Source organism: Parasteatoda tepidariorum, chromosome 9 (assembly GCF_982258835.1).
Source record: "Parasteatoda tepidariorum strain Cologne lab strain chromosome 9, Ptep-v5.0, whole genome shotgun sequence".
NCBI lineage: Eukaryota > Metazoa > Arthropoda > Arachnida > Araneae > Theridiidae > Parasteatoda > Parasteatoda tepidariorum.
Genome location: NC_141763.1, coordinates 7888497 through 7916181, shown reverse-complemented (window position 1 = coordinate 7916181; position 27685 = coordinate 7888497). Strand labels below are relative to the sequence as shown.

Sequence of the window (27685 nt, the reverse complement as noted above, 5' to 3'; positions counted from 1 at the left end):
CCAACCCTGACAAAAAATGGAAAAAAAAAGTTTGTTATTTTAATGTAGAATTAAATAAATTAAAAAAACAAGACATAAAAAGGAGATACTTTTTTTAATATTTTTATGAAGAATTTTATATGAGATACATCATAAAATATTTTAAATGAGATGATGAGATAATTAATTCAAAGCCAAAAAAACTATTCATCAAGCTGATACAGTTTTTTCTTTCTTTCGGAAAGCAAACACAACATACATACCTGTAATAAAAATTATAATTAATTCATATTAAGTTTAAAAGCATTCGTTAAGAATCACTTTATTTACTTAAAAAAAAATGACAATAATAACACTGCAAAATTTTTAGTGAAAGTAATGCAGTACATCTTGACTGGATAAATCTATACAATATTATACAATACCCGTGTAGTGGAATTTACAAAGTGAATTATCTTCAGAATTATCTACATAATTCGAATTTCTCTGCGACCTCCAGACAAAGATCATTATTTTTTATATTTTATAACCGTCGTTGAACAGCCGACCCAATTTTATGGGTTTACAACTACTAATATTCAACTCTGTAGCCTTGTAATTTTGAGCCCAATCCAAGACTCTGGGAACTCCTGGATCGAGTATTGGGTGACATTTGTCTTCGTGGAGGACTTTTCGATGGAGCTAACACGCATTTGCGTTACATGGAGAAGAAGACCACGAGAACTTCCCACGGTTAGCCCGACGGCAAGGGGACTCTAACCCATGATCCATCTACCACTGAGGATATTTCACGTCAGCACTGTGGTCGGTGCGAGCTGGATGCGGAATTCGTATCGACTGGGATTCGAAAACGGTTCGCCTCATTGGAAGGCGAACGCTCTATCCCGAGCCATTGTGGCTGCAAGGATAATTATAGTAAAAATTAAACTTAACCCAACATACGTGCAGCAAATGTTAAGGTCCATAAAAATTACACACAAAGACTTTATGTTGTTTAACAGCTTTCCTTACCAATTATTTTGAAAAAAAAAATGAAAAAAATCAACATATTTTCTTTTATTTCATTAATAAATACAAAGAACTAAAACAAAACGTAATACACAAGTTCTAAGTTGAAATTTCAAATTTTTTATGTGTAAAAAATTATTTAATTTGCCATCAGTTTACTATCCGGAGTTATCTCGGGCAAATGAAACAAGTTGAATATTAGTCTTTGTACATGTTCACATTTTCATAATCTGAAACATCACCTGTATTACTTTCACTTTCGTTCGCGAACGTCATTTTTTTAAACTCCTTTTTCTATGTATATTCATCAACCGTCGTATACACAATTGTACAAAACACACGTCTGCAGTCCCACAAACAGCAAAACTCTTAAAACAAAAATTGGCAAACCTCCAATCACAGCAGATTATCATTATTTTTTGTTTTGCTTCCGCCCGAGTAAAAACGTGATAAACAAAACATATTGATGAATTCTGCTACGCCCGAGTTTAATTGGGATAATAAATATTTGCAATTATGTATTGTGTATATTTGCAATTTGTGTAATATTTAAATTCAAATTGTACTTACTTGCAACCTCCCACTCTGACTGTGAAAGGGTTCCCTAAAAATAAAGAATATGTTTTAACATCTTTCAATAAATCTAACACATTTCACACACACTGTAAATAAGAAATACTTACAACGTGATCCTTATCAGATTCTTTATCAGATGTAATCAGTTTCAGTTTTTCTTTTGCATGATAATACTCATCATCACATCCCATTAAAACTTGATTCTTAAGAAAGGGTGGATACGTCTAAAAAAAAACGGGTTGCAGTTACTCAGAAGCATTACACAATAAAATATCCTGAGTTAAAAAAATAAATGAATAACAACAGATGGTAGTCAAAGAAATAAAAGTTACATTGATACAAATGCAATGATATTAAAATTTAATTATCAATTAGAAAAGCAATAATCAGGAGTCTTGTCTAGGTTTTTTCTTAGAGGTATCTATTTTGTGAAAATTTAGACATAATTTGTGAAAAATAAAAGTTACGTTAAAAAATCAACACCAAAATATGGTAAAATAAGAAATTATTTTCAAGAATTGTCACTACAAATAAAAATCATTCATGACTGGTGTATTTCTACATATTTTTTCCCCATACATTAAAAAATAATTTTGCTGTTGTAAAATTTCGAGCTTAAAATTTTATCAAAATTTCTTGCATTTAACAGTTCTAGAACTAAAAGTTATTTTCATTATGAGAACATTTTTGATTAGGTCATACAGAAAAAGTTTCATAGGTAAAAAAACTTTTCTTAAAAAAATAAAGCTCTGTTAGAATAAATTTACAATAATGTTCGAATGCTTAGAATGATGTTCGAATTTTGACTTTCTGTATAGTTTATATAGAGAGAACCTCGTTGTGTCATTTTAAAAAACTCTGGGATTTACAGTTTTTATGGGGACACAAAAACAAAATTTTAAGAGGTAGAGAATCTTAGAACTTGCTTTTTTAAAAACATTTTGCAAAACTACCGTTTTTTTCAAACGCTGAATTTGTGAAAGTACCGCTTAATGGTAGTTAAGTTTCCCTGGACAGACCCCTGATAATGTTTATTTTTCCAAAAATAGAAAAAAAAAGAGTAATAAATGAAATACAAAATCATTTATAGAGTAATAAATGAAACAGTGAACAATAACCATTTAAATGAGGTAACCATTTAAAAAAAACAATGAGATTGCTCTGGCCAAGCCTAAGTGAAATGTTTACAAGATTTTTGCTGAATTCTGTCGAGAATCCTAATGTAAAAGCACAAGTTTTAACGATTGCCATTTGTTACAAAAATTTCTAGCACATAGTTTCTTTAACCTTTTTTTAATCATTATTAATAAATAAGATTTATAAAATTGATTTTGAGTTATGAATCTTTCTGCATGCATAAAAAGGTAGCAACAAATGTAACAGAGGAATCAAGCATGTGTTTATTACAATATAATATTTATGAAATTCATTTTCAGCTGTGTTTATAATTATGAGTCTCTTGACTGACATAAAAAAGATTATAAAATAGCATCTTAGATAATAGAGGAATCATCATCATAGTTGGCCAGACAGCCCAATGTGGGCCAATGCCTTCCTCTGAAGATTTATTCATAATGACTTCCAATTTATCTTTGATCTCCAATTCTTTTCATTAATTGCAAGAAAATCAGACTCCACCGAGTCAGCCCATCTCAACCGCGACCTCCCCCGCTTTCGTGATGACGTTATTTGGGATTTTTCTTCTAAGGATTTCGTAACAAGAAGTTTTTACAGGATAGAAGTGTCAGCCCTACGCCCAACCCTCAACCAGGAGGGTCATACCCCTGATATAATCCCCAGAGGCAAGGTGCCCAGTTATACCCCCAGACACTGGGTACCCATTTCAATCGCCTTTTACGACATGCATGAGCTGCATTGGAAGAATACATATATAATAGAGAATACATACAAGTATATAATATACACATATAATAGAGGAATCGAGCATGGTCAAAACTGGTATCTTTAGTAGTCTATGGGTTCCAAAATAATAGAGTTGGATAGGGCTGCCACTCAAATCCGGATAATAAAAAAAATCACCTGTGTTTTCCCTGTACATACTATACACAATATATTAAGAGGAAACACAACAATCATCGTGCTCTTGTATTAGGCTAACTATACTAGTTATAACTGATGAAAAATCTTAGAGAAAAAAAGGAACAGCCGAACATACTTATAACAAATAATGCTATGGTAAATGAATTAGTTTAATATAGTTGAAATATCATCCCTGAATAATTGGTACTTTGATTGGTTACCATTTTTTAAAAGATGAATATAAGAAACAAAATTCCTTGTATTTTCCCAGTTTCTAAAGAAAAACTCACATTTCCCTGATATTTTTGGTTATTTTTTGATTCCCTGTATTTTCCAGGTTTTCTCTGTGGAGTGGCAACCCTGTAGGAAGTGAACATTATCACATTTTGTCGCAGTTTTTCCATGAAAACTCTCAACGACTGTAATTGTCGTCACGACATTTTCTTCTCGTCCCAAGCAAACAAAACATTATATATGTTATCTGCAATGCTACTTTCCCTTCTTCTTTTCTTCAATGTATTATTGAATAATTAAAAAATAAATGCATTAGTATATTTACTAGTATACTACTAACGATATTCCCTTTTTTATAAATTGAAATGTATCAGAGTATCTATTTTCATGCCCTTTATTCCAAAGTTGATCATTTTCCCGGATTTTTGAGGTAACTGATTTTTAAGTGTTATGGAGAAATCTTCAGAAGAAGGCATTGGCCCACATTGGGCTGTCTGGCTAACTATGATGATGAATTTTTCAGTTCCTTCAAAGAATCTGATTAAAGAATAGGAACAAGTATTTAAAAAGAGGTGGTTATTAGCAGATCTATTAAAAAGAGTTTTTGTTTGAGACAGTAGGATAGCTATAACCGTCACTTGCCTACTCATCACCAAAAATTTGGTGATTATAGCCATCATTTGTGGCAACATGTTAAGAAAATTGTGACAATGGCTTTACATTAAATGCTCACACGTAAAAAAGAAGTTTTTAATTTTTTTTAAAGGGTAATGCATGCATCACATTCATTCTTAGAATTCAAATTTTGATCTTTTAAAAACAGCTGCGATAGTTTTAGATTTTAAGTGTTTATCAGATAATGCTTGATAGTCAAAACAGTCATTGTTTTACCTTAAATCTAATTTTAAAAAATATTTGCCTTTTTTTGGTTTTTAAATTTGAAGTTTATACTAACCCGTTATGAGTGTTTCTTTATTTTATAGCAAGATTATTGCTATCCCGTTAAGGGTAATTTAATTTCGTTACTGTATTTGTTGTTGTGAAATAAAAACTTCTTTTTTTTTTTTATAAAACGCACTTTTTTTATAAACAATGTAAAGCACTGTTTCTTAATATAGCTTGATACATTACAGTACATACAAATCAAATAGCCTTAATTTTCATCATTCTTGTTTAACTTTAAATAAAGACATACTTCTAAAGATTGCATCTTTGTTAATAGAAATTGTCCTTCTTTAATTTTTTGTTTTTCATCAAAATAATCAGCAAATGGCGTAGAATACAATAGTTCCAGGTCAACTTCCTCTGCCAGTCTGAAACAAATATATTCAATATTTGAATTATTATTACTATTATATTGATATTATTATTATATTTACAATGTTATTTTTATATTTACATTATTATTATTATTTATTTTATTTACATAAATTCATTATTTGAAAATATTTCATTATATTATAGAGGAACATGTTTTGGTGAATTTCAAAGCTCTGTTAAAAGAAATCTGCCTGACTTGGTACACAAAGTTTTTAAAAATATATTTTAGGGAATGCTTTTTACAACTGAATGGGTATCTCGATCCTGATTGATTGTTGAAACGTGGCATTTGTTTACGTTAGCAACTGTTCTTCCCATTCTATTTCGAGTAAGCCAATATTGTGAAGAAGCAATTCTCTTAAGAAGTGACACATTCCAAATTCTTTCTAAAAGATTTCAATTCTTTCACTATATATTTACACAGAGACTTAACACAAAGACAGACGCGAAGCCATGCGGAACATAAACAAACTAATTACGCACTGAAGTTGCCAGGTACACAAAACAAAAATATATCATGGTTACAATAAAATACACAAACAAATAATAAATCTAAGTTAAGGAAAAGAAGTAGAGGAGAAAGAATTATATTTCAATTAATCTGATGTATGATATGTCTCTGTATTTAATTAATTTATCATTAATTAACATTCTAACTTATGCAGAAAAACTAATCTCAACTTTAATACGCCATTTTGCTGATAAAAATTAGCTGGCACTGGCGTCATAGGTCACATGTGTGGGTATGGGAGGTCTTCTTCTTCTTGAAGTGCAAGTACCCAATTTCCCTATTCGTAATAAAATTTTAAACTATTTAATTATTTGTATTATAGCTCTTAAAGTGCTTGATGATTGGTACAGTTAAATAATTTGCAGGGGCGCCGCAAACTTATGCTTTAGGGAGGGAAAGAAATTTCCATTTTACCGAATGAAATTTTGGCTCTGACAGAATTATTAACGAATATAATTATTTATAATATGACCGAATCAATAATGTAATTCATATCAGTATCTTTTATTGAAGTTTGTTTTTTTGATAATTTTTACACCCATAAATTACTGATTTAACCACATTATACTTAATTATTCTCGTCAATGAGCTGCAATTTGTCAATGTTCAGGGGTGATTGTGAGCCCAACTCAAAAATCCGAAAAATTTCTCGAGGAAAATCATTAATGACGCATTTCAAAAAATAATGTCTTCATGAATTTAAATCATTGATATTTTAAAAACATGAAATTCTAAATAAATTATATGCAGCATAATTTAAATTAATAATTTGTATAAGTTTACTTTTATGTCTACTCACATTTATGTGGTTGATGATTTCTTAAAAGTTCTAGACTTCGGATTTCCGGATTGCGGTTAGAGAAAAATCTGGAAATCCGGATCTTTTGAAGAACACAATCATTTATGAATTTGTGTGGGAAGTAAAGAATGCCTGCGGGCAATGATGACCATATTGCCACAAAACTTAGCTCAACTTTAATATGCCATTTTGCTGATAAAGATTCTGGCACTGGCGTCATATGTCACATGTGTGGGTATGGGAGGTTTTCTTCTTCTTGAAGTGCAAGTACCAATTATAATAAGATTTACAACCTAAAGACACAAATATTAACCTCTATTGCGTTCTTTTTCCAACACAAATAAATTGAAAATAAAACTTTGTTAGCTATTTAAAGTAGAAGCTGCAATCCGTTTCGAGGTAGTACAAGTTGTTATCAGGGTATCTTCCACATTTCAGATTTTTAAATTCATGACTTTTCATGATTTTCCATGACTAATTCCAAGAATTTTTCATGACTTAAAGAAGTTACTATTTTCTCCAACAAAGACAAAACAATAAATTTAAAAAAGCATTATAATAACATTAATTGCTCTCTGCATCTTCATATTTACAGATTTTAAATTTGAAAAACAGAGTGAAGAAAGAGTTAAGCAATAAAATAGCTGAAAAAAATACAAAAGCAAATTTTTTTTTTGCTTTCCTGCAGAATTACATTCTAAAGATACTTTTCTTGTGTATCGGAGAGTAAAGAAATACTCTTGATTTTTCTGTTCCCATTTTGGAATAATAATAAAAAAAATTCGCCAATGACTGGATTGCTTCAGCTAGAATTTTAAATTGATAAAATACAAAAAATAAATAATAAAAAAAATTCTGAAATCACAGAAATTCAAAAGATCACTCTAGAAGTAATGTTTTTTCTTTCATTTTTTGAAAGAACACCATAATTTTTAAAGAACATGATAAAGACATTTTATATTCTAATAAAACATGACTGTGAGTAGTGATTTTGTTAGGAATTCAGATATTCGGAACTCCATGAAATTGAGGGGAGGGGATTCCATTTTAAAAATTAGATTTTTTGGCGACCTAAATCCATGATTTTTTTTAAAAAAAAAGTAAAAATCATGACAAATTTTGTTCAATTCTGAAATTCGTGACTTTCTATGAATTTTCATGACTTTCCAGGTGCGCGGATACCATGTTTGTACTTCATGCTTCAAACCACAAGCACATGTCGGAACCGGTCTTACACCAACAAAGAAAAAAAAACTTTTCATTGTTTTTTAAAGAAAATACATATCTGATATATTAAACTAAGTATAGAAGTTCTCAGTTTGAACTCAAGGGTTCCCATTAAAAAGAGAAAAAGAAGTTTAATTCCTTTAGTAACTAAATAACATTTTAAAATGATTTTTGTTTCATTTCATTCATTGATGTATGTTCCATTGAACTTAGTAACAGAATTTCAAACTTCAAGGTAGAAAGTATTTCCAAAACCTTTTCATAGGTCAAGTTAAAAAATATTTTTAACCTTAAAATATAACTCAATAGATATTTAGATATTAACTCAATGTGCACACATTGGTGATATATTAATTTAATATAAATTTTAAACTGAGTAAAAAAATTCTTCTCTTAGCTACCATTTTAATATCCTAGCTGCTACATTACAAATATAAATTAAATAATATATAACATGGACTAATGCAGGGGTCTGTCCAGGACAAATTTACTACCGTTTAGCGGTAACTTCACAAATTCAACTTTAGGAAAAACGGTAGTTTCACAAAATACTTTTAAAAAAAGCAAGTTCTAAGAGTCTCCTCTCTGCCTCTTAAAATTTTGTTTTCGTATCCTCGTAAGAAAAGGTAGCACATGCTTCGTCAGATAGTGTGGTATGGTAAGCCTAACCGGTCGCTTACACCATATTATAGCGAGCTTTTTTTCCCAGAGTTTTTTTAAAAAATTAAATGACAAGGTGCTCCCTCTGTAAACTTTACAGTTGAAATTGTACCTAGTAAGTTGAAATTCGAACATTATTCTAAACATTCTAATATTGTTCTAAATTTATTCTAACTGATCTTTATTTTTTTTATGAGACATTTTTTCTCTGTGAAACTTGTTCTATATGAACCTATGGAAAATGTTCTCATAATGAAAATAACTTTTAGTGCAAGTACATTTGCATGATTTTTTAAAATTCAATTTGAAATGTAACAATGGACAATGATTTTTAAATTTGGATACAATTTTAAGCCCAAAATTTTAAAATAGCAAAATTATCTTTGAATATAAGGGGAAACATATATAAACATTTACCAGTAAAAAATTATTTTTATTTGTAGCGACAATTTTTGAAAATATCTTCTTACTTTACCATATTTTTGTGCTGATTTTTTAATATAATATTTAATTTTCACAAATTATGTCTAAATTTTAACAAAATAGGTACCTCTCATAAAAACCTAGACAGACCCCTGTAATGTTAATGATTAATTTTAATAACAAAATAACTTTCCTAAAGTTATTTCTGCAATAAAAATAAATACTTTCAAATTAAATCGAGGGATAGGACAATGCAGTGGACCAATTATAACGGACCATCTCATAACAGTTCATTAGACAGGCATTTTTATGAAAACTAGAAAGTTAACGTCTCTCAAAGTCATGTGCATAAATGAAATAATTTCATTTGTTCGTAAAATTCAGCTGAATATTTTTGAAAAAAATTGTTTAACCAAAAACATACATCATTCAAAGTTGCAATTCATAGATTAGAGCTCGCAGCTTTCAAATTCATAATATGTAAATTAAAATAAATAATGAAAGTATTGTAATAAAACATCAAACGAAAGTAGAATGTAATATTTCCAGTATTTATCAGATATTTCTAATAATGAAACTTAAGAATCTGAGATATATTTAATGGTTATATTTGTCGATAAACAAAAGTAAAAAGTACTGACAAACACAAAACTAGATTTTAAGATAATTTTTAATCTTATTAAATTTTTCAAATAAATATAGTTACAGTCTGTTGCATATATTGGTATATTTCAAAAACTGCAAATTTTAAACTATTGAAATATTGGATACCTTAAATATCTCTGCCAGGGTTGGGGTTTTGGACACCCTAAACTGGTTTTGGACAGGACACATGGGTTTTACTGTCTTAAACTGTCCTAAAAGTGTCCAAAACCTTGAACATTTTTAAAAGGTAAAAATTTTATATGCGTAACCATTGTACAAATAATAATTATATTAATAAATATTTGATACTTTTACCTTAGCTTACTTTTACTTTAAATTATGAAAGGAAAATAATATAATAGGAAAATATATAACAGGAAAAGATTAATAGCTTTTGAAGCTGCACAATTCACTTAATAACAAAAGTGAATACTTTAACCTTTAAATATGTTTTTTATACAGATAAATTATGTTTTCGCATAAGGATAAATAATGCAATATTAAAAATAATAATAAACTTTTTTAATAAAACAAACTCGTCTTCATCTTGTTTCTTGTTCAAAAATTAACCTTTTATTTTTCACATTACTTTTTTAAAAATTGTGTGACATAATTTGAACGAAAGGGTCTTGGAGAATTTGAACAAAAGGGATTTGGATAGTTTAAGACAAAGGGGTTTTGGACAGGACAGTTTAAATCCTGGTTTAAACAGAGGATTAATCCATTCTGTCCTAAACCTTGCTAACTCTGATCTTTGCTGTTCTCCTTTCTCTTTATGATAAAAATGATTAACTTTTGTTCTAATAATTAAATTTAAATTATAAACAATAATTATTTGTCTCATGAATCAGTGTTATTTGAAGCATTGGGTAGATGAAGTATTTAAATGATATTTTAGTGAAGATAAGTAAATTAGCTTTAAAATGTTCCAGTTAACAATAGGAAATAACGATTATGAATTTCCTTTCTTTTCCATCTACTAATTCCCAATTGGTCAAAATTATACATAAACTCAACACGCTTATTTAGATTGTTCACATCATAGTGATTATACAATTGGTGCTTTAATTTGCTAACAAAATACTGGTTTTATACGGTTACTGTTCAACTGTTTGTCTCCAAATGCACTTAGAACCTTCTTCCACTCCAAAAGTGCTAAAAGGATGTCACCTCATTTCTTCATCCACTAAAATCTGCGACATTTGAAGACTCGACAAAGTACATTAATGATGTACAGTTAAATAAGTCAAAATTAGATTTTCCCATGCGAAATCTTAAATTTTTAAAAAATTACACTTAGAAAAACGTAATCCACTATGCGCTTGTAATACAGTCAATATTTTTGTTTGTTTTTTTTCGTTTGCCCTTAATCCAAATTATAAATATTCATTAGTTTTAATGCCTAAATCGGAAATAAATAATTTAATTAGAGCTATAATAATTATTTTTAGCTCATGGATACATAATGGACAATTGCAGTCAATTTTTTTTATGTTCTTAATGAATTCAGAATGATGGAAAAGTCCTGAAAAACATCTTTTTACCTCCCAAAAAATGCTACTTTTTTAATTAAGAGCAATTAAAAATCGTGTACTTTCGTTTTCAGTTTAAAAAGGAAGTCACGTGACTTTTAAGAAAGTGACGCCATTCGAGCCTGACTCGCGTTTGTTTACACTTTTTCTCCTTGGTGATTTAACGTTTGTTTACGTGCCTAGTTGAACGTCGTTTGTTTTTTTAAAAATATATTTTAAAATCGAAGTGTATTGCTGTTTGATGTCTTCATCAAGTAAATATAAGTACTGTATAGTGCCTATGTGCACTAACACAACTTCCACAGCTCCTGAAAAGATATTTTTTGACGTGCCAAGAAAAGCTGAGATAAGGAAAAGATGGTGCCATCTAATGAAGCGTGATGAGAATAAAAATCCTGAATTTTCTGAAAAATGCCCATAGCCTATAGCATTATCCCCATATGTTTGTCTTGCTGATCTGAAGTTAAAATATATATATATATATATATATATATATATATATATATATATGTGAAAAAGATGATTTAAAAACTGAAAAACAGAATCTTATTAGACTAAACAACCAATTGAGACAGACCTGGCCTCCCCAAGGCCATAGTGTCGATAAAGAAGAAGAAGTTTTTTATAGCTTTCCTATGTCCATGTAATATTAGTTTGTGTTAATCGCTATTTCATATCTTTCTTTTCCGTAAAAATTCCAAAAGTTTCTGGAAACCTTAAATTATGAAATAGTTATTTAATATAAAATTTAGTATACATTAATTTTTTCTTTTTTTAACAGAATAAGGATAAAAACTATTATATTTTTTTAAATCCTTCAATATGCACACTATCTGCATAACTAGACGCTTTAAAATATAATGTAATAAAAATCTTTTTGATTTTTAATACATCATTCATAAAATGTACCAGTATCTTTCAAAATGGTTCATGTTATTATTTACACCTTGGATTTAACACTTTAAAAAATATTATGAAGCAAAACTTATTTTTAAATTTAATAAAAAAATTCGATAAAAAAACATTAGCAGGTGTAGTTAAAGTAAAATATACTAAAATTGAAGATGTGTATTTATGTTTGACAGTAGAAAGGGTAAAAATATTCTATAACTAGCTTGCCTCTGACTATTTCTTTAATTTTTTTTATAAATTAGAATCTAATTTTCTTTAATTTTATTTTATTAAATATTAATTTTTGATAAAACAATAATTTTTAATAAAAATAATAGCTTATTTATTTTTATAAAATCGTTTATAAATTATTTTTAATAAAATTGACTTCAATTAATTTTTAACTAAATTAATTTTAATAAAATTGATTGTAATTATTACAAAGTTATTTATAATTGGTCTTTAATAAAATAATAACTTTAATTCAAATTAATTTTTAATAAAATAATACATTTTATTAAAATTAATTTTTAATAAAATAATTTTTATAAAAGAGTAAGTATAACGTTTATAATAATAATTTTGTGAGTAAGTATAATTATTTGTTTTTGTGAGTAATAATAATTTAGTGTGTAAGAATAGCGTTTAGTTTTATACTTTTATGAAAGTGGAAAGATGTTTTTAGTATACTTAAATCCTTGCTATATTTTAACGTGTACCTATATGTGTTATAACAAATCGTCGTTCCATTTTCACACACAAAATTATTTACAGCCAGGGGCGCCGGTAGAATAAAATATAGGGGGGTGCAATCCTCTAACAAACTACCATCCCCACAAAAAAAAAGATTAAAACTATTCTGTATGATTGCAATTCTTGTTTGATTAATCAATTTTTTACATAAAATTTTATAACTAAATTGCTTTTCTATTTATTTTTAATTGCTTAAAGAAAATCCAGGGTAGTGCAAGTGCACCTCCTTGCCGACGCCCTTATTTACAGCTACAGTTTATAAAGAAACAAATTTATACCTTTGAGCCTTTATGCCTTTGATTTCAGGCGAAATGAAATCTTGGTTCGTTCGAAAAAAATCCATAATCATCTCTTCAGTAACTTGCAGCAAATTGTCCGTTTGAGCTTTTTGAAACCCCTCTTCCATTTTGATTCTATATATGCAATAGATTTCAAAATACTTGCTGCTAAATACGCATTTAAATACACGCGGGAAAATTTGGAAAAAATAAGTTAAAGAAGAGCTAGTTAAAATCGCAAGAAAGAAAATACATAATATAATAACAACGGGAAGGTCGTGAGGAGTAAGGCTCTAATGACGTCACACCAATCAGCGGTCGTTTTCGAGTGAGGGCGTTTTCGCTGAAATTAAAATATTAATAATTAAATAAATATTTATTTGTCAGAGTTAAAAATTTTATTTTCGTAATCAGGAAATCAATCTTAAGAAGTAATGACTATAATTTGGAAAATTTAAGAGATGCTGCAATTGTCCATTTGTAATAAATAATAATTTTGAGAACTTAATGAATATCCACATTATAAATATCAAAATGATTATAATTCATTATTTTGTTAGCCTGATCTGTAAAGGATTATAAAACTAACATGCAATGTCAACATACTTGAGAAAGGCAGGAAAGTAAACTAGAAACTCAGGGCAGTCTACAACGCCTTCAAGATGAAAGTCATACTTTGCTCCAAATAATTTTGGAATGTCTTTGGAAGGAAAGGAAATGGAATAAACATCATTTCCAAAAGTGCAATCCTCAGCATCTTCTAGCCTTTTCCTGCAATCATTGTTAGGATAAAATATTATAACAAAAATTAAAACTACAACAATGAAAAAAATTTTCTTCAATCCTGTAATTTTTTATTTATTATTATTTCTTTTTTGTATAACCGTTGTTAAACGGCGCACCCAACCTTATGTTCTCCATTTATTATTGGTTTTAAAATAATGTAAAAAATCTTATTTTTTCATGTTTTGCCACTTTTTTTCTGACAAGAGAAGACTCACTGCTGACCACCCCAAGACTTTCCATTCTTAGAATTGCCTCCCTTATCTCCTAAGAAGTCACAGATGTAACATTCCTATCTGATATCATTTCCTTTATGTTGAAAGCTGATCATGAGTCACAAATGACCACAAGCATCACATTAACACCTGAAAGAGAATTTTTTGCATAGAGGGTGGGTAAAGCCCCATTCACAAACGAAAATCATTTTCGTACTTTGAACTCAATGCATATTTTGTTGGTTGACTTAACAGTCATGATAATGAATAAACAAACAAAAATATCGGATTATTTTCAATAAAAACGTTTATCAGGTATATTTGCGATCTTATTTTATTTCAGTTGTTTTACCTATTTAACCATAATTAACCTATCAGCAAATTAATATATACATTAATAGTTAATGAATATATAACGTTAAAATTTAAAAAAAATCCTTATTGTGTCCCCAAAGTATGTAGGCCCTTGATATAGCAATATATATGTCTACAATAATATATATTTGGTCCAAAAAATATTGTTGCAGCGAGGTTTTACTGTATTAAAAATAAGAGTCAATAAAATAATAATGGGACTTACATAATTTCATAAGCATCAGGAAGAGTGCCTATGAAGTATCCACCAGGTTTCAGGCACTCGCTCACATTCTGTAACATGGTACGTGCCTGAGCAAGACTCTCAAAGCAATAATGGAATGCAAACTGTATGCTCACAATATTGAATTGGATATCAGGATTTTGATAGAGGTCCTTTAAACGTTGCTGTAAGTAAAATTAATAAAATATATCAATCAAAAAAATTATTTTCTACATTAAAAGAAAGTATACCTGGCAATTTTGCCAGCTTTTAAAACTAAACTATTAGTTATGATTAGTTATGTGTAGCAGGACCCCCGGTCATAGAAATATTTTGGGCTCCTATAACATGTCATAATGTTTCAAATTGAATTTAAAAAAAACTTCACATACATAAAATAAAGCATTTTCAAGACATACAACAATTTCAACAAACTTAAACACAATAAAAGTGGTAGAATATAATCCCAGAAGTAGATATTTAAGAAGACAAATTATTAAATTTTTATTTACTTGAAACTGTTCATTAGGACTGGACGATAAATTGATGCATAGGAAAATATCGATACTATGCAATCATCGCCGATCCGATGTTTGGATTGGCAATTTTCCAAAGCATCAGAAATTGTGATTTACTTAGATGTGTACGATAATTCCCAATGTATCACCGACATCGATATCTACACGCAAGATGTTGAGCATTGTTCCCAATAGTACGTTGATGTCAACAAGCTCGCGCGAAGAGCATTTTCCTCCGTAAAAGTGAAGTGATAACTGTGGAGAGGATCATTATCTTGCCCCGTCTTTTTTTTAAGATCGTGACTCATAGTTTTACAGACACGATGAATCCGAATGTGATTGAGAATCAAAGCGCTGTTGAATCTCTTAGTTATGGAAGGGTTTTTCTTTTAATATTGTGTGTGTGCAAATAAGGTTGATTTTTTTAAAAGAATAAATCCAGCCGTTCAATGTTTTTTAACCAATACTTTGCAGACATCCACGTCCTTAAATACTGAGAAATGATTATCAAAAAAATGCATCTTACTAATTGCGAATTTACGCAGTACTAAATATAAAACATTAACGCACCAAAACATCGAAATGCATCAAAATATCGCGATGTTAGCGTGTCAATGCATTGCAATGCCAAAATCTTTACATCACCCAGTCCTACTGTTTATCAGATTTCAGTAAAAATACAATGTATGGATGATTGACCGTGTAAAGCTAAGCACAGATGGCACTAGGGATTAAAATGAGTCGCAAGACTTCCGGGTTACTACTTTTAATTGATTTTTAAGCCTAAGCTTGAAAAAAAGTGCCATTCAATATTATTATATTTGTAGTGTTTACATTATAATGCGTTCTTTCAATTTAAAGTTTAAACAAAACAAGCAAGAATTTGGAAAACTCCAAAAGCTTGCTTTGATCTTATTCAAAATATAACAAAAAGTAATATTGTACACTAATATAGCCAAATGAGGGATAACACTCAAAATATGGCAAACCTTACACTTTAATTATGTTGTGATATTAATTTTCTTAAATTTGTTTAAAGCTTACGACCTCTTAGAATTCATAGATTGCAGAATGAATGTTAAAATGATGCATGCACTTAAACACAAATCACAATAACACATTTTCTTAGAATATTAAGCTTCTACATCGCTTCGTAATCACAGGGGTGATTGTGAGCCCAAGTCAAAATTCCGGAAAAATTTCAAAAAAAAAAAAAAAAAAAAACCGTTTCAATTGAAAAATAATTTAAACAAGTTTTTCCCCCTTTTCTCAGTATTTCTTAGTTTGATTAAAATATATTTAAAATTTTACGCATACCTATACCATTTACACATAGCTATGATGACCTGGAGAAGTAATTAATATTTACAAATATGTCTTTCTTTCTTGAGTTTATGATTATAACAACTATTTACTGATAAAAAATGAATATTAATCATGAATATAAGCTTATTAAGTATCTCTCTGGCTCTCCCTTACAAACAAATAAAATAAACTGTGTTTTTAAGTTCCACCTTTGAAAATTTGATTTCCGGAAGCTTTTGTGATCAAGAATTTTTTGAAACGTCTGAACCTTCGATCTCCGGAAACTTCCGGATCACTGTTAGCAAAAATTCCGGAAATCCGGATTTTTTCCGGAGCACAATCAGCCCTGTAATCATAGCATAAGCGGAGGGATGCACCGGAAGTTTTCCAAATTTCTTCTGCCTTTAGGAAACTTGTTAGTCAACCATTCATAAAAACAGTCAAGTAATTAGATAGAAATACAGCAGCGCCCCCTATGTATATTGGGTCCCTATTCAGGGGTCTGTCCAGACATTTTGTGAAAGGTCCTGTTTCTGTAAAATTGTGAAAAAACTACTCATAATTTGTTATTATAAAATAAGTGTTAAGTCACATTCTTTCAACCAGGGTCCTGCTCTTGTGAATTTGTACAAATAGAGTCCTGTTATTGCAAAAATTGCTAAAACCCTTTTCAAGAAGTTTTTAGATTGTAAATAAAGACAAGATTCTGCACAACAATTGTTGCTACTAAATTAGAGATGCAACATACAAATATTTGGTATTTAGCCTATACTCTGCTCAACACAGAATATTCATTTCGGACGAATAATGGAAACAAAATCAGTCACATTTTTAATCATCTCAAATGACATATTTTAATTAACACAACTTAATTATGCATCCCTTTTAATATGTTACGCATGAAGTAAATTTAAACAATTCCTAAATTTATAATATTTTATTTATAAAATTGCAAGAAATTAATTTTTTATTTACATAATAATCTATTAATTAATTTTATGAATAAATATAAATTGATCCATCATTTATTTACAAAAAAAATTATCATTCAATATCAATAAGAATATGCACACAATGTTTGTAAAAGTATAAATATCTTCTTAAAATACTGCATTTGGAATTTAAACTTAGGGAAACTTAGTTCGTTTTGAACCGTCTTTCTTTCCCCTCCCCGAGAAGGGTTTATTCAATTAACAAAACAATAATGATGATAAACAAATTTGTGAAGGGTCCAATTATAAGATAAATTATTTTCTGAAGGATCCGTTAATGGACCCAAATTTCTTCTAAACAGACCCCTGCTATTGCATGATATACCATTTTCATTACACCCTTAATTTTTAGAATCAAGAATGTACATAATACTTTTGTGCAATCAGCTGTGATGAATTCAGCATCAAAACAATAACCTCTTTCTCGCTGCCTTTTATGACGATCTTTCATCTCCATGTACCTCTGCTTACACTGCTCAACAGATGTTTCAGCAATATCTACAGCAAAACAATTTTATATAAATAAAAACAATTCAATAAAAAAATAAATACTGCTTCAGATTCATAATTTAGGAAGAAAAAAAATACTTTTTACAAACCATTCACCTCCCTATTACACACATTTTTATATCAGAAAAAAAAACTTACATAAGTTAAAAGTAGGATTGGAGTTTCTTCCCAAGACAATTTAAGAAACTTGATAAAAAAACAAGACTAAGACAGGCTTTCATTTCTTTAGAGAAAGCGGCTCTCATGATGGGCCTGAGAATAAACGAGAGCAAAACTAAATATTTGCCCTGTACTAAAACAAGCTTCAATAACACCCATTTAGAAATTGAAGAATATAAATTTGAGGTTGTTGACAATTTCGCTTACTTGGGTTCTGCAATCAACAACTGGAACAATATTTCAATAGAAATACACAAGGAGAATTACTATAGCCAACAAATGTTTTAATGGAATTTGAAAATACATAAATCTAATTTAATTCATAGAAAAACAAAAGTTTTACTATATAAATCTCTTTTAAGATCAATTTTAACATATGTTTGTGAAATCTGGACCATATCTTGTACGAATGAGGCTAAGTTTGGTACTTTTATGAGAAAGGTCTTGAGAAGTATTTTTGGAGGGATTCAAAAAAATGGTGTTGGCTTAGAAGATCAAATCTAGAGCTTTGTCACTCATATAACGAACCTGACATTATTCACTTTAATAAACGACAAAGAATAAAATGGGCAGGCTATGTAATCAGAATGGACGAAGACCGTACCACGAAAAGAGTTTTCAATGCCAGACCAGTTGGCACATGAAAAAGAGGCAGGCCGAATTTGAGATGGATAGATGGCCTAGAAAAAGATCTTTTGGTCTTCATAAACTGGAAAACACTAGCACGAAAAAGGTTAGCCTGAAAAAAACTTCTTGAGAAGACTAAGGCCCACCCTGGGCAGTCAAGCCATTGATGATGATAATGAATAAAAAAACAAAACAAAAAAACATAAGAAATGGAAGAAACATGATGACATAAAAAAATTTAAAAATGACCAAATGGATTGTTTAGAAATTAAATATTTTAAAATAGTTTAAATTTTAATAAATAAAATTTAATGTAGTACAGGAAAGTTAAAATATTTTAGGTCTACACTTTTTCTTAAAAAATAATAAATAAATTTTTAAAAAAACAAAAAATTTTCATATTATTTGATTCGGTTTTCTAGAGAATTTCAATATCTATGTATACTAATCCAAGAGTTTTGAATATTCATATTGAAATGTGATTCATTATAAAATTTGTAACGGTCTATACAATAAAAACTATTTGAAACTGCATTTTTGATTAGTATGGGATTTGTTAATTTAATTGTACTTGTAAAATGTTAGATTGATTTAACTGTTCTACATATATAATTATAAAATTAGGTCAAACTATATTCTTTTGATTAAAATATTTAAAGAAATTGTAATTATTTTAATTTAAGAAATGCATTAAATTTTTATAAGAATTGATGCTTTTAAATTGTCATTTATTGAAGAATGATGCATTAAATAAGTGGGGAATTTACACTATTAATCAAACTTATTACAGATACAATCAATTAAAAAAAAAAAAATTCAAATTTCTGTTTTAAAAAGTTTCTGTCACTAAGGTTGGAAGAAACTTAATTCTTCTGGGGAATTTTTTATATATTTTCTTTCACTTTGAAGAAAAAAATGTCCAAGGTGTTACACGGGCTTAGAAACGAAAAAAAAACCCTGTTTTTAATTTGTATGCATTAAAACAATGTGTTGAAATATTTTTGAAAGTTTTAATCAACTCAAAACTCCTTCCATTAAGTTTGATCAGTTAAGGACACAAAAGAAACAGAAAACTCCTCAAAATGGTTTCCTCAAAACCTTATATTTAAAAGAGGATATCACAATTTTACAAAAAATAATACAATGATATAAATGAAATTTTGCAAACTTCTTTAATATAGAATATAAATTTATTTTAGAAAATAAGCTAAGAACAACAAAAACCTGTTACCAGCACAAACTAAATAATCAATGCCTCCTTTTTTCCACTTTAAAAGATCTCCTCCTTTACCAGCACCAATATCTAAAACAATCTTTTTGTCTCTATCTCTTTCTTCTTTCAACTTTTCAGCAAATTCTTCTGAAAAAAAGAAACAAACAAACATTACCATCACAAAAAAGCTAACACTTTAAGGGATATATTTTTGACATATTCAATTAAAAATGTAATCATCAGGGTGGCAGTCTGTCTAGGTTTTTATGAGAGGTACGTATTTTGTGAAAATTTAGACATATTTGTGAAAATTAAAAATTATACTAAAAAAATCAACACAAAAATATGGTAAAGTAAGAAGATTCAAAAATTGTCACTACAAATAAAAATCATTCATGACATTATTTATGGTAAATTTTTAAATATTTTTTGCCGTAAATTCAAAAATAATTTTGCTAATGTAAAATTTTGGCCTTAAAATTGTCTCCAAATTTAAAAATCCATAAAATCGTTGTTTAGTATTTAGCAGTACTTGCACTAAAAGTTATTTTCATTATTAGAACATTTCCCATAGGGTCATATAGAAACAAGTTTCACAGAGCAAAAATGTTTAATAAAAAAATAAAGGTCTGTTAGAATAAATTTAGAACAATGTTCGAATGTTTAGAATAACGTTCGAATTTCAACTTCTGTAAAGTTTACAAAGAAAATCTCCGCTCGTAATTTAATTAAAAAAAAAAAAAACCTCTGCAAAAAAAAGCTTGATATAATATGGCGTAAGGGACCAGTTAGGCTTACCACACCGCACTATCTGACGAAGCACGTGCTGCTACCTTTTCTTACGGGGATACAATAACAAAATTTTAAAAGGAAGGGAAGAGAATCTTAGAATTTGCGTTTTTAAAAGCATTTGTGAAACTACCGTTTTTCCTAAAGTTGAATTTGTGAAGGTACCGCTAAACGATAATAAATTTGTCCTAGACAGACCCCTGCTACAGACACTCAGTAAAAAATTTCCCCACTTTATACCCTGATTTTTCCAGACTGAATTATCAAATTTTCCTGATTTTAGTGAACAGAGGCAGAAATTTCAATTAAGTTTTCAGCTTGCCTTATCCATATGCATAAAATTTAACACACAACACTTCTACTTGCTATTAAAATTGAAAATAAAAATTAAAAAAAAAAAAAAATTATTACAAAATAAATTTTTTGGAAAAAATATTGGACTTTCAGGAATCTCAAATTAATTCATCTTTCATGACTTTTTTGAGTATTTTAATTAAATTCCCAGACAGTTTAAGGTAATAAACAATGTGTTGACATACAATCGTGTACTAATCTATTATTACATAAATGATTACATTGCTACTTAACATTTAGTGAAAATAAAAATTACCAATTGAAAAAATAAAGCTGAAAATTATATTTTTCCTCAGTTCACATAAGAGACAATTATTACTTGAAAAACTACCTGGTTTAGCAAATTAAAACTACTGAGAATATACATTAATATTTCATTTCTTTTAATAAATACTATTATGTGATTTATAGCAAATATATCAGTAATATTACTTTTTAAATTATATTGAAAAAAAAAAAAACTTTAACAATAGACCGAATCATTATATTCATATTATAGTCTAATCTAACTAGAGCCTTTTGAAACATATCAATAACAGAGAAGTAGAAATATATAGTAACTCCTTAACATACAAAAATTGCTATTTTAGTTTGAAAAATTACATGACAATCAGCAACTGTTTAGATAATTGTTTTTTATTTGATAAGAATTTTGCCTTTTATAGCATAAATAACAGCAATTATAAATAAAATTTTGATGATGAGTTAATTAACTCTGCTTCCAAAAAAAAAAAAAAATTATTAAATCCCTTTTTAAGTGATTGCTTTTGTTTGCTATATCTTTTATGTTTGCTATATTTAGTCGTTAGTCCATCTTCAAACATCTTGTGACAAATCCTATTTTTTCTTCTTTGTAAGTACGGAATGTAAGTTTTGAATATATTCCCTTCCAATTTCTCTGATGTTGTAACACTTACATATACTAATAATCGTCGTTAGAAAAACAGTCACCTTTATAGTAACTAATTAAGAAAAAAAATTTACTTCTTACAAGAATCGCGATAGTTGATCTTAAAATTGCGTGAATATGAATAACAATTATGGATTCTGAAATCACATGAATATGAAACTTGATATACGATTTTGAAAATGAGGAAATACAAACTGGGATATAGAATTTTTAAACGCGTAAATACAAATCACGATTCATAATTTTTAGATCGCCTAAATACGAATCATGAAGCGTAATTTTTAGATTGCATAAATAAGAATTATGATGCATAATTTTTAGAATGTGTGAATGCGAATCCCAATGCCTTATTTTAAAATCATGTATAAATACGAAAATCAATGTTTGATATTATAAACCGCATGAGCAAATCAAAACATTAATTTTAAACTTGCATGAATACGAATCGCTACATAGGTTTTTAAAAAGGCGTAAATACGAATCACAATATCGGATTTTCAAATCTCGTAAATAAGAATCGCAACATACAATATTCAAGTCGCGTGAATAAGAATCGCAACACGCAAATATGAAAAGCTATGTTTGATATTAAAATCATGTGAACAAGAATCGAGATATTAGCAGATTCCAGGCTTGGGACCTCTAAAAGGCTTGTCAGAAGCAGCGTCGTTTGAACTAATCGGGTAAAAAATTCGGAAAATCTTATCTGTTGCGAGTAAAAGGGGAGAAAATAGCTATAATAAGTAAAAATGAGAAAAGGTTGGTAGCTATGTAGTTTGAATTTTCTGTTTCTTTTTGAATATCGGAGAATTTTCTGAAAAAGCGGAATACTTATAAAAAAAAGTGAAATTTTTAGAAAAATCTGAATTTTTTAGAAAAATCTGAATTTTCGATTAAAAAAAACCTGAAATTCAAGAGATAAAAGTGAAAAAAGCGGAAATCCGCTAAAAAGCGGAAAAATCTCATCCCTGAATCCATACATTGAGGCTGTTGAGCCAAAATTCAGACTCGGCCTCCCCCCCAAGAAATCATGTTTCACAATAGCGGAATTTTTCAGCCATTCCCATTTAAATAAAACAAATTTTTTTTAAATAATGTTTTTAATATTTTTAGGGCTTACGATGATTTCTTTAAGCAGATAAGACATAGTTATAAAATCTTAACAAAAGAAAAAAAAAAGATAAATTAGTAAGCCTTAGTCAAATTATAAGCTGTTAATATTTATATATCTAACCTACAAATTTCATCCTTGATGACTTAATTTAAGTATTTATATATTAACATACTGTCATAAATTAGTATATATACTTATTTAACTTGCTATATATACCACAAAACACTTAACTTGCATCATGACTGTGTAACAATTACTGTAGGCATTTGGCAGTTTTAACTAGTTCTTAACAACACGCTGATTTAATTAATAAAGAAGGAATACAACACGCTGATTTAATTAATAAAGAAGGAATAACATAACTTATGTCTTAAAATGTGAGGCGGATATTATTCACAGAAAAACACATTTGATTTAATAGAAACTGCGTAAGGAGCCTCAATTAGGGGAAAAAAAATTACACCTCAAATAAAAGAAATTGTTCGGCCAAAATAATGATTTCGTTACATATTTATTGGTTTAAAAACTTTATTACTCGAATTGTATTTTACTCAAATGAGGTTTTATAATAAATTTTTGGAGAAAAAAATATTTTCAATATGAATATTTATATATCTACATAATAAAATATAAATTTTTTTATAACATGTATTAAAGTATTTATGTTAAGATATTTTTATATAATTTAGCTCAAGTAAAATTAAAATTTTATAAAAATAAATGTAACAAATATATTAAAAATTCTGAAACTTTTGATACTGGATACATTATAGAGTGTAAAATTAGCATTAAAAAAAATTCAGTAGATTGTGAAAATAAAGCAAAACATCCTACTTATTAACATGCTCTTCACCCAATTGTTCAAGTTTCTCATGTGAAATATTCGGCTCTGTTTGCGTTCTTCCAAGCCTTTCTCCTGAATTTGGTTGTAATGCTGGGCAACAATAGGGGCAAGAGAGTCTGTCATCTAAAATTAACAAAATACTATTTATAGAATACAACAAAATTATAAAAATTTTATAGACAATAATGAATAAAATAACTTAATCACTAAGTAAGATTATAACTTTTACTGAAATATACACTAGTTTTATTACTAGTTTAAATTATTGAACAAGATAGAATAATTATGCTTCATATTTAAGCTATCTGTCTAGGCTTTTTTGAGAGGGATAAAAAACTTCTGCAAAAAAAAAAAAAAAAAAAAAAAAAAAAAAAAAAAACGGAAATCCGCTTTTTGCTTCCAATTTTTAAAATTTCTGACAATGCTCTAAAAACATAATTTTTTTTGGGTCTAATTATTATAGAACTTCCCACCCCCAAAACCAAGCCGCCCGATCGATAGCAATACTTTTAATGTACTTTTTTCCCCCTGCAGTAGCATCCAGATGAAAAATTATTGTCAAAAGAAAATGGGTGGAGCTTCGGCAGGTGCGTCGCTGCCTTGTAGGTTTGCAAAAAACCCACTCTGAAAAACCTACCCTCAAGTGAGTTTTTCCAAAATTGATATCTTTTTTATCCTTTGTTATATTACAGAGCTATTCTATTGAAATATACATATAGTCTAGCCTAAAAAAATGAACCTATGGTGAAAAAACTAACTCACTGTATGGCCATTGATTAGTCCGTGCCTTTGATTTGCTTTTTACGCAAAAAAAAAAAAAAAAAAAATCACCCAAATATTTTTTAAGATTAAAATATAAATAAAAAGCAATACTGTGTCAAAATAAGATTTCAAATGCCAAATGCGTGATGCATGTGAGTACATATAACATTTTGTATTGTGATGTCAGAAGAAACTTTATTCAGACTTTTGCACCAATTTATTTGTATTAATTACTAATTACACTTTAATTACCTATATGGCAAGTCAATTCATAAATTAAACTTAATTATTAATATTAAAAAAAGCTTTTTTAAAATAAGGTACTTATCCCTGCCCTCTCTTTTGAAAAAAAAAAACAAAACAGAAAAGCCTAATAAAACCCACGTGGGTTGGGTTTTTCTGCAAAAACACAGGTTTTTTGCAACCCTGCTGCCTTGGCAACCATGACTTCTGCTGTAGAGCGGAAGGGATGAGGTTCTTGGTTGTGTTGAGTTCTAAATAGTTTTGTTACAGCTGCTCATATTTGATCAGGGGTTTTCTCCTTGGTGCAACACATATTGAATTTGCGCATCCATACAATTTAATTCTCTCGACTTTGCTAGTTCTTATTTTTGGGTGTTTCTGCGTTTGTCCATGCACCAATTTCTTTTTTGTTTCACATCAATGTGAGATGAATGTATTTCAATGATGCAAAATTTGATAGATGATCACAAAATGCAGTACGATCAATGCGGCTGAAGAAATTTTTTTTGTTGATTGGTCGAATAAAACAGTCTTAAGTGACTAAAACTGTTAGTAATAATCTGTCAGAAGATATTGAGGTGAATGTTAGCAACTGTTTTAATTTATAATGATTGACTGGTAATTAATTTAAAACAATGATTTTTAAGCCCTATATAATGATTATTTTTCTTTAATATAGTAGTGGTCAAAGAAGTTTAAAGTTATATTTAAGAAAAATTTAAATTTCACTGTTTAAATGCTTCTGCCACTTTCAATATAAAAAAAAAATCTCCAGCCAGAGTTTGAAGTTTTGTTTTTATGTATTTTATTGATATCACGCTATTGCACAGAACACTCCCAGCCTCTCCAGTGTCTGTATTGCAAAAGTCTGATTCGTTTATTTTTTGTCCACTTTCACGCCCATATAATAAAAAGAGATCGTAAGACAATCATTAATCAAAAACTATTTAAAGTTAATATAAACTAAAAAGTTTATTAATGATATTTGCTGACTTATATGTAATTTACCATAACTGCATTTCCTTGCAACATATTAGCGAACACAAAATAATAAAGTTCACATTTAATCATGATCAAAAACAGTAAGATGAAATTTGTGTCCCGAACTTGTGAATATGCCATCTGGGGAGAAGACCCTATTCCTAGTCATGACCCACCCCACTCCTCACAATTCAGTTGTAAGGGAATAGTGCCATCTGTAGCCTTTTAAGTACTTTTTAAGCACTAAAAAAATATTTTTAAGCACTAAATACATAAGCAAAATGCAAAATAATTTTCAAAGACTTTACATGAACATGGTAAAATAACTAGTTTCTGACAAAGAACTCTTTTCTTTATTATATTAGCCATTATAAAATGATCAAGAGATTTTTCGGTTCAATATCAGAGGGTGGAAAATGAAGCCTGAAACTAAGAAGGCAATAATCTCACCGAACCCAGCTCAGTAGACGCACGTGTGGACTCACAAGTATTTCATCAAACATGTAAAATGATTGGCATTTTCATATGCTATGGACTGATGGTCTGCCAAAATAGATAGAGGTTAAATGAATTGTGAAAACCTTGAATAGAACAATGTGGGGAAAATGAAGCCCTTTTTAAGAAAGCCCAATGAAAAAACTTTTTAAAAACGCTATGCACCATGCAATAGCCAAACAAAATAATGCTAAAGATGAAAAAAATTATGTACTAAATCATGAAATACATTTGTCTAGTGTAGAATTAGGTGTCCATTGGATTGGGAACTATACTTTAGAGCTTTAATTGTATAAAAAAATCTTACATTTTCCCTATTAATTCCAATATCTTATTATCTGAAAAAAATTTGTTATTCGATCAGTTGGTACTAAATAGATTTTAAACTTGCAAATTTAAAAAAAAAAAAAAAAAACATGTAGAGGTTTACTTGGGAGTGGCTAGGAGTAATAGCCTTCAAGTTGGTTGGTTTAATGTTTTTTGCTTCTGGAGGGCCACTGCCCGGAAGTTGCCAAGACTTGACAATTATCCTGCCACAGATCAGAATACAGAAATCTTTTCTAAAATATCTCACTTTAAAGACATTTTTCCTTTTTTCTAAAAGAATACAAAAAATCACCAAAATAACAGGGACACATATTTGCAAACTTTTTGTGAAGTGAGAACCGGAAAAAGTTTAAATGTTATTTAATTAATTGAAATACTTATTGTAGCAGCTAAGCATAAAATATATTGCAGGGATTATATAGGGAATAAAATTTTCAAATGCATAGCAGCAATAAAAAAAAAAAAAAAAAATACCGCATAGGATTTTTGCTGAATTAATTAAAAAAAAATTTGTTCTTAAGATTTAGTGATCCTGGGATATCAAGAACAAACATCTACCAAAACTACAGCCACTTAATAAAAAAATGTTCAATGTAGCAAATATCATTCAAATTTCCGAAATAAAAGTTTTGAGAAAACTTAGGTATTTATTTTCATAAAAATCAATGAATTTGGTGATAAATGCTGTTAAACAGTTTAAAATCACTCACTTTAACGGTAGAAGTTCAAACAAAAAAGCTGGAAAAATGTTGATTAGAAAGCTTATTATTTGATGTGCACAAAATTCGTATATTTTAGCTTATAGCTTTCAAATACTGTTAACACATTTTTACTGCGCAGAATGCAGTAGAAAGTTTTTTTTTTTTTTTTTTTTTTTTTTTTTGTCCCGCAGTGGACTGATCGTTAAGACACGGTTCCCAGCAGATCACCGAAGTCAAGCATCACTGGCTACGGTCAGTGTGCGGGTGGGTGACCACTTGGATCAGTCTGCGTAGGGACCGAGGGTGTGCGGTATTGGTCCTCGTTAAACTGTGCTACCGTAAAGTGCTCGACTTCACGCGCAGGTCGTCGGGCTACCGAAGTGGGGGTGC

The 27685-nt window shown here is 28.9% G+C and overlaps 1 protein-coding gene across 4 annotated transcripts; it reads right to left on the bottom strand.

The window, feature by feature from the left end:
* Positions 1-75: 75 nt before the first annotated feature.
* Positions 76-27441, bottom strand: Rnmt (RNA guanine-7 methyltransferase). Of its 4 annotated transcripts, none has more exons than XM_087150766.1 (10): positions 27305-27441; positions 23777-23909; positions 19794-19922; positions 17640-17764; positions 14455-14636; positions 13483-13647; positions 5033-5150; positions 1671-1787; positions 1558-1591; positions 76-242 (listed from the first exon to the last, which is right to left on the bottom strand). In XM_087150766.1, the coding sequence occupies exons 2-10, from the start codon at positions 23907-23909 to the stop codon at positions 190-192; spliced, it is 1056 nt and encodes a 351-aa protein (XP_087006892.1). In that variant the 5' UTR covers positions 27305-27441; the 3' UTR covers positions 76-189. The 4 variants fall into 4 exon arrangements, with proteins under 4 accessions (XP_087006892.1, XP_087006894.1, XP_087006893.1 ...); XM_087150768.1 differs by having other exon boundaries at positions 27069-27321; XM_087150767.1 differs by lacking the exon at positions 27305-27441 and adding an exon at positions 26698-27302.
* Positions 27442-27685: the final 244 nt, after the last annotated feature.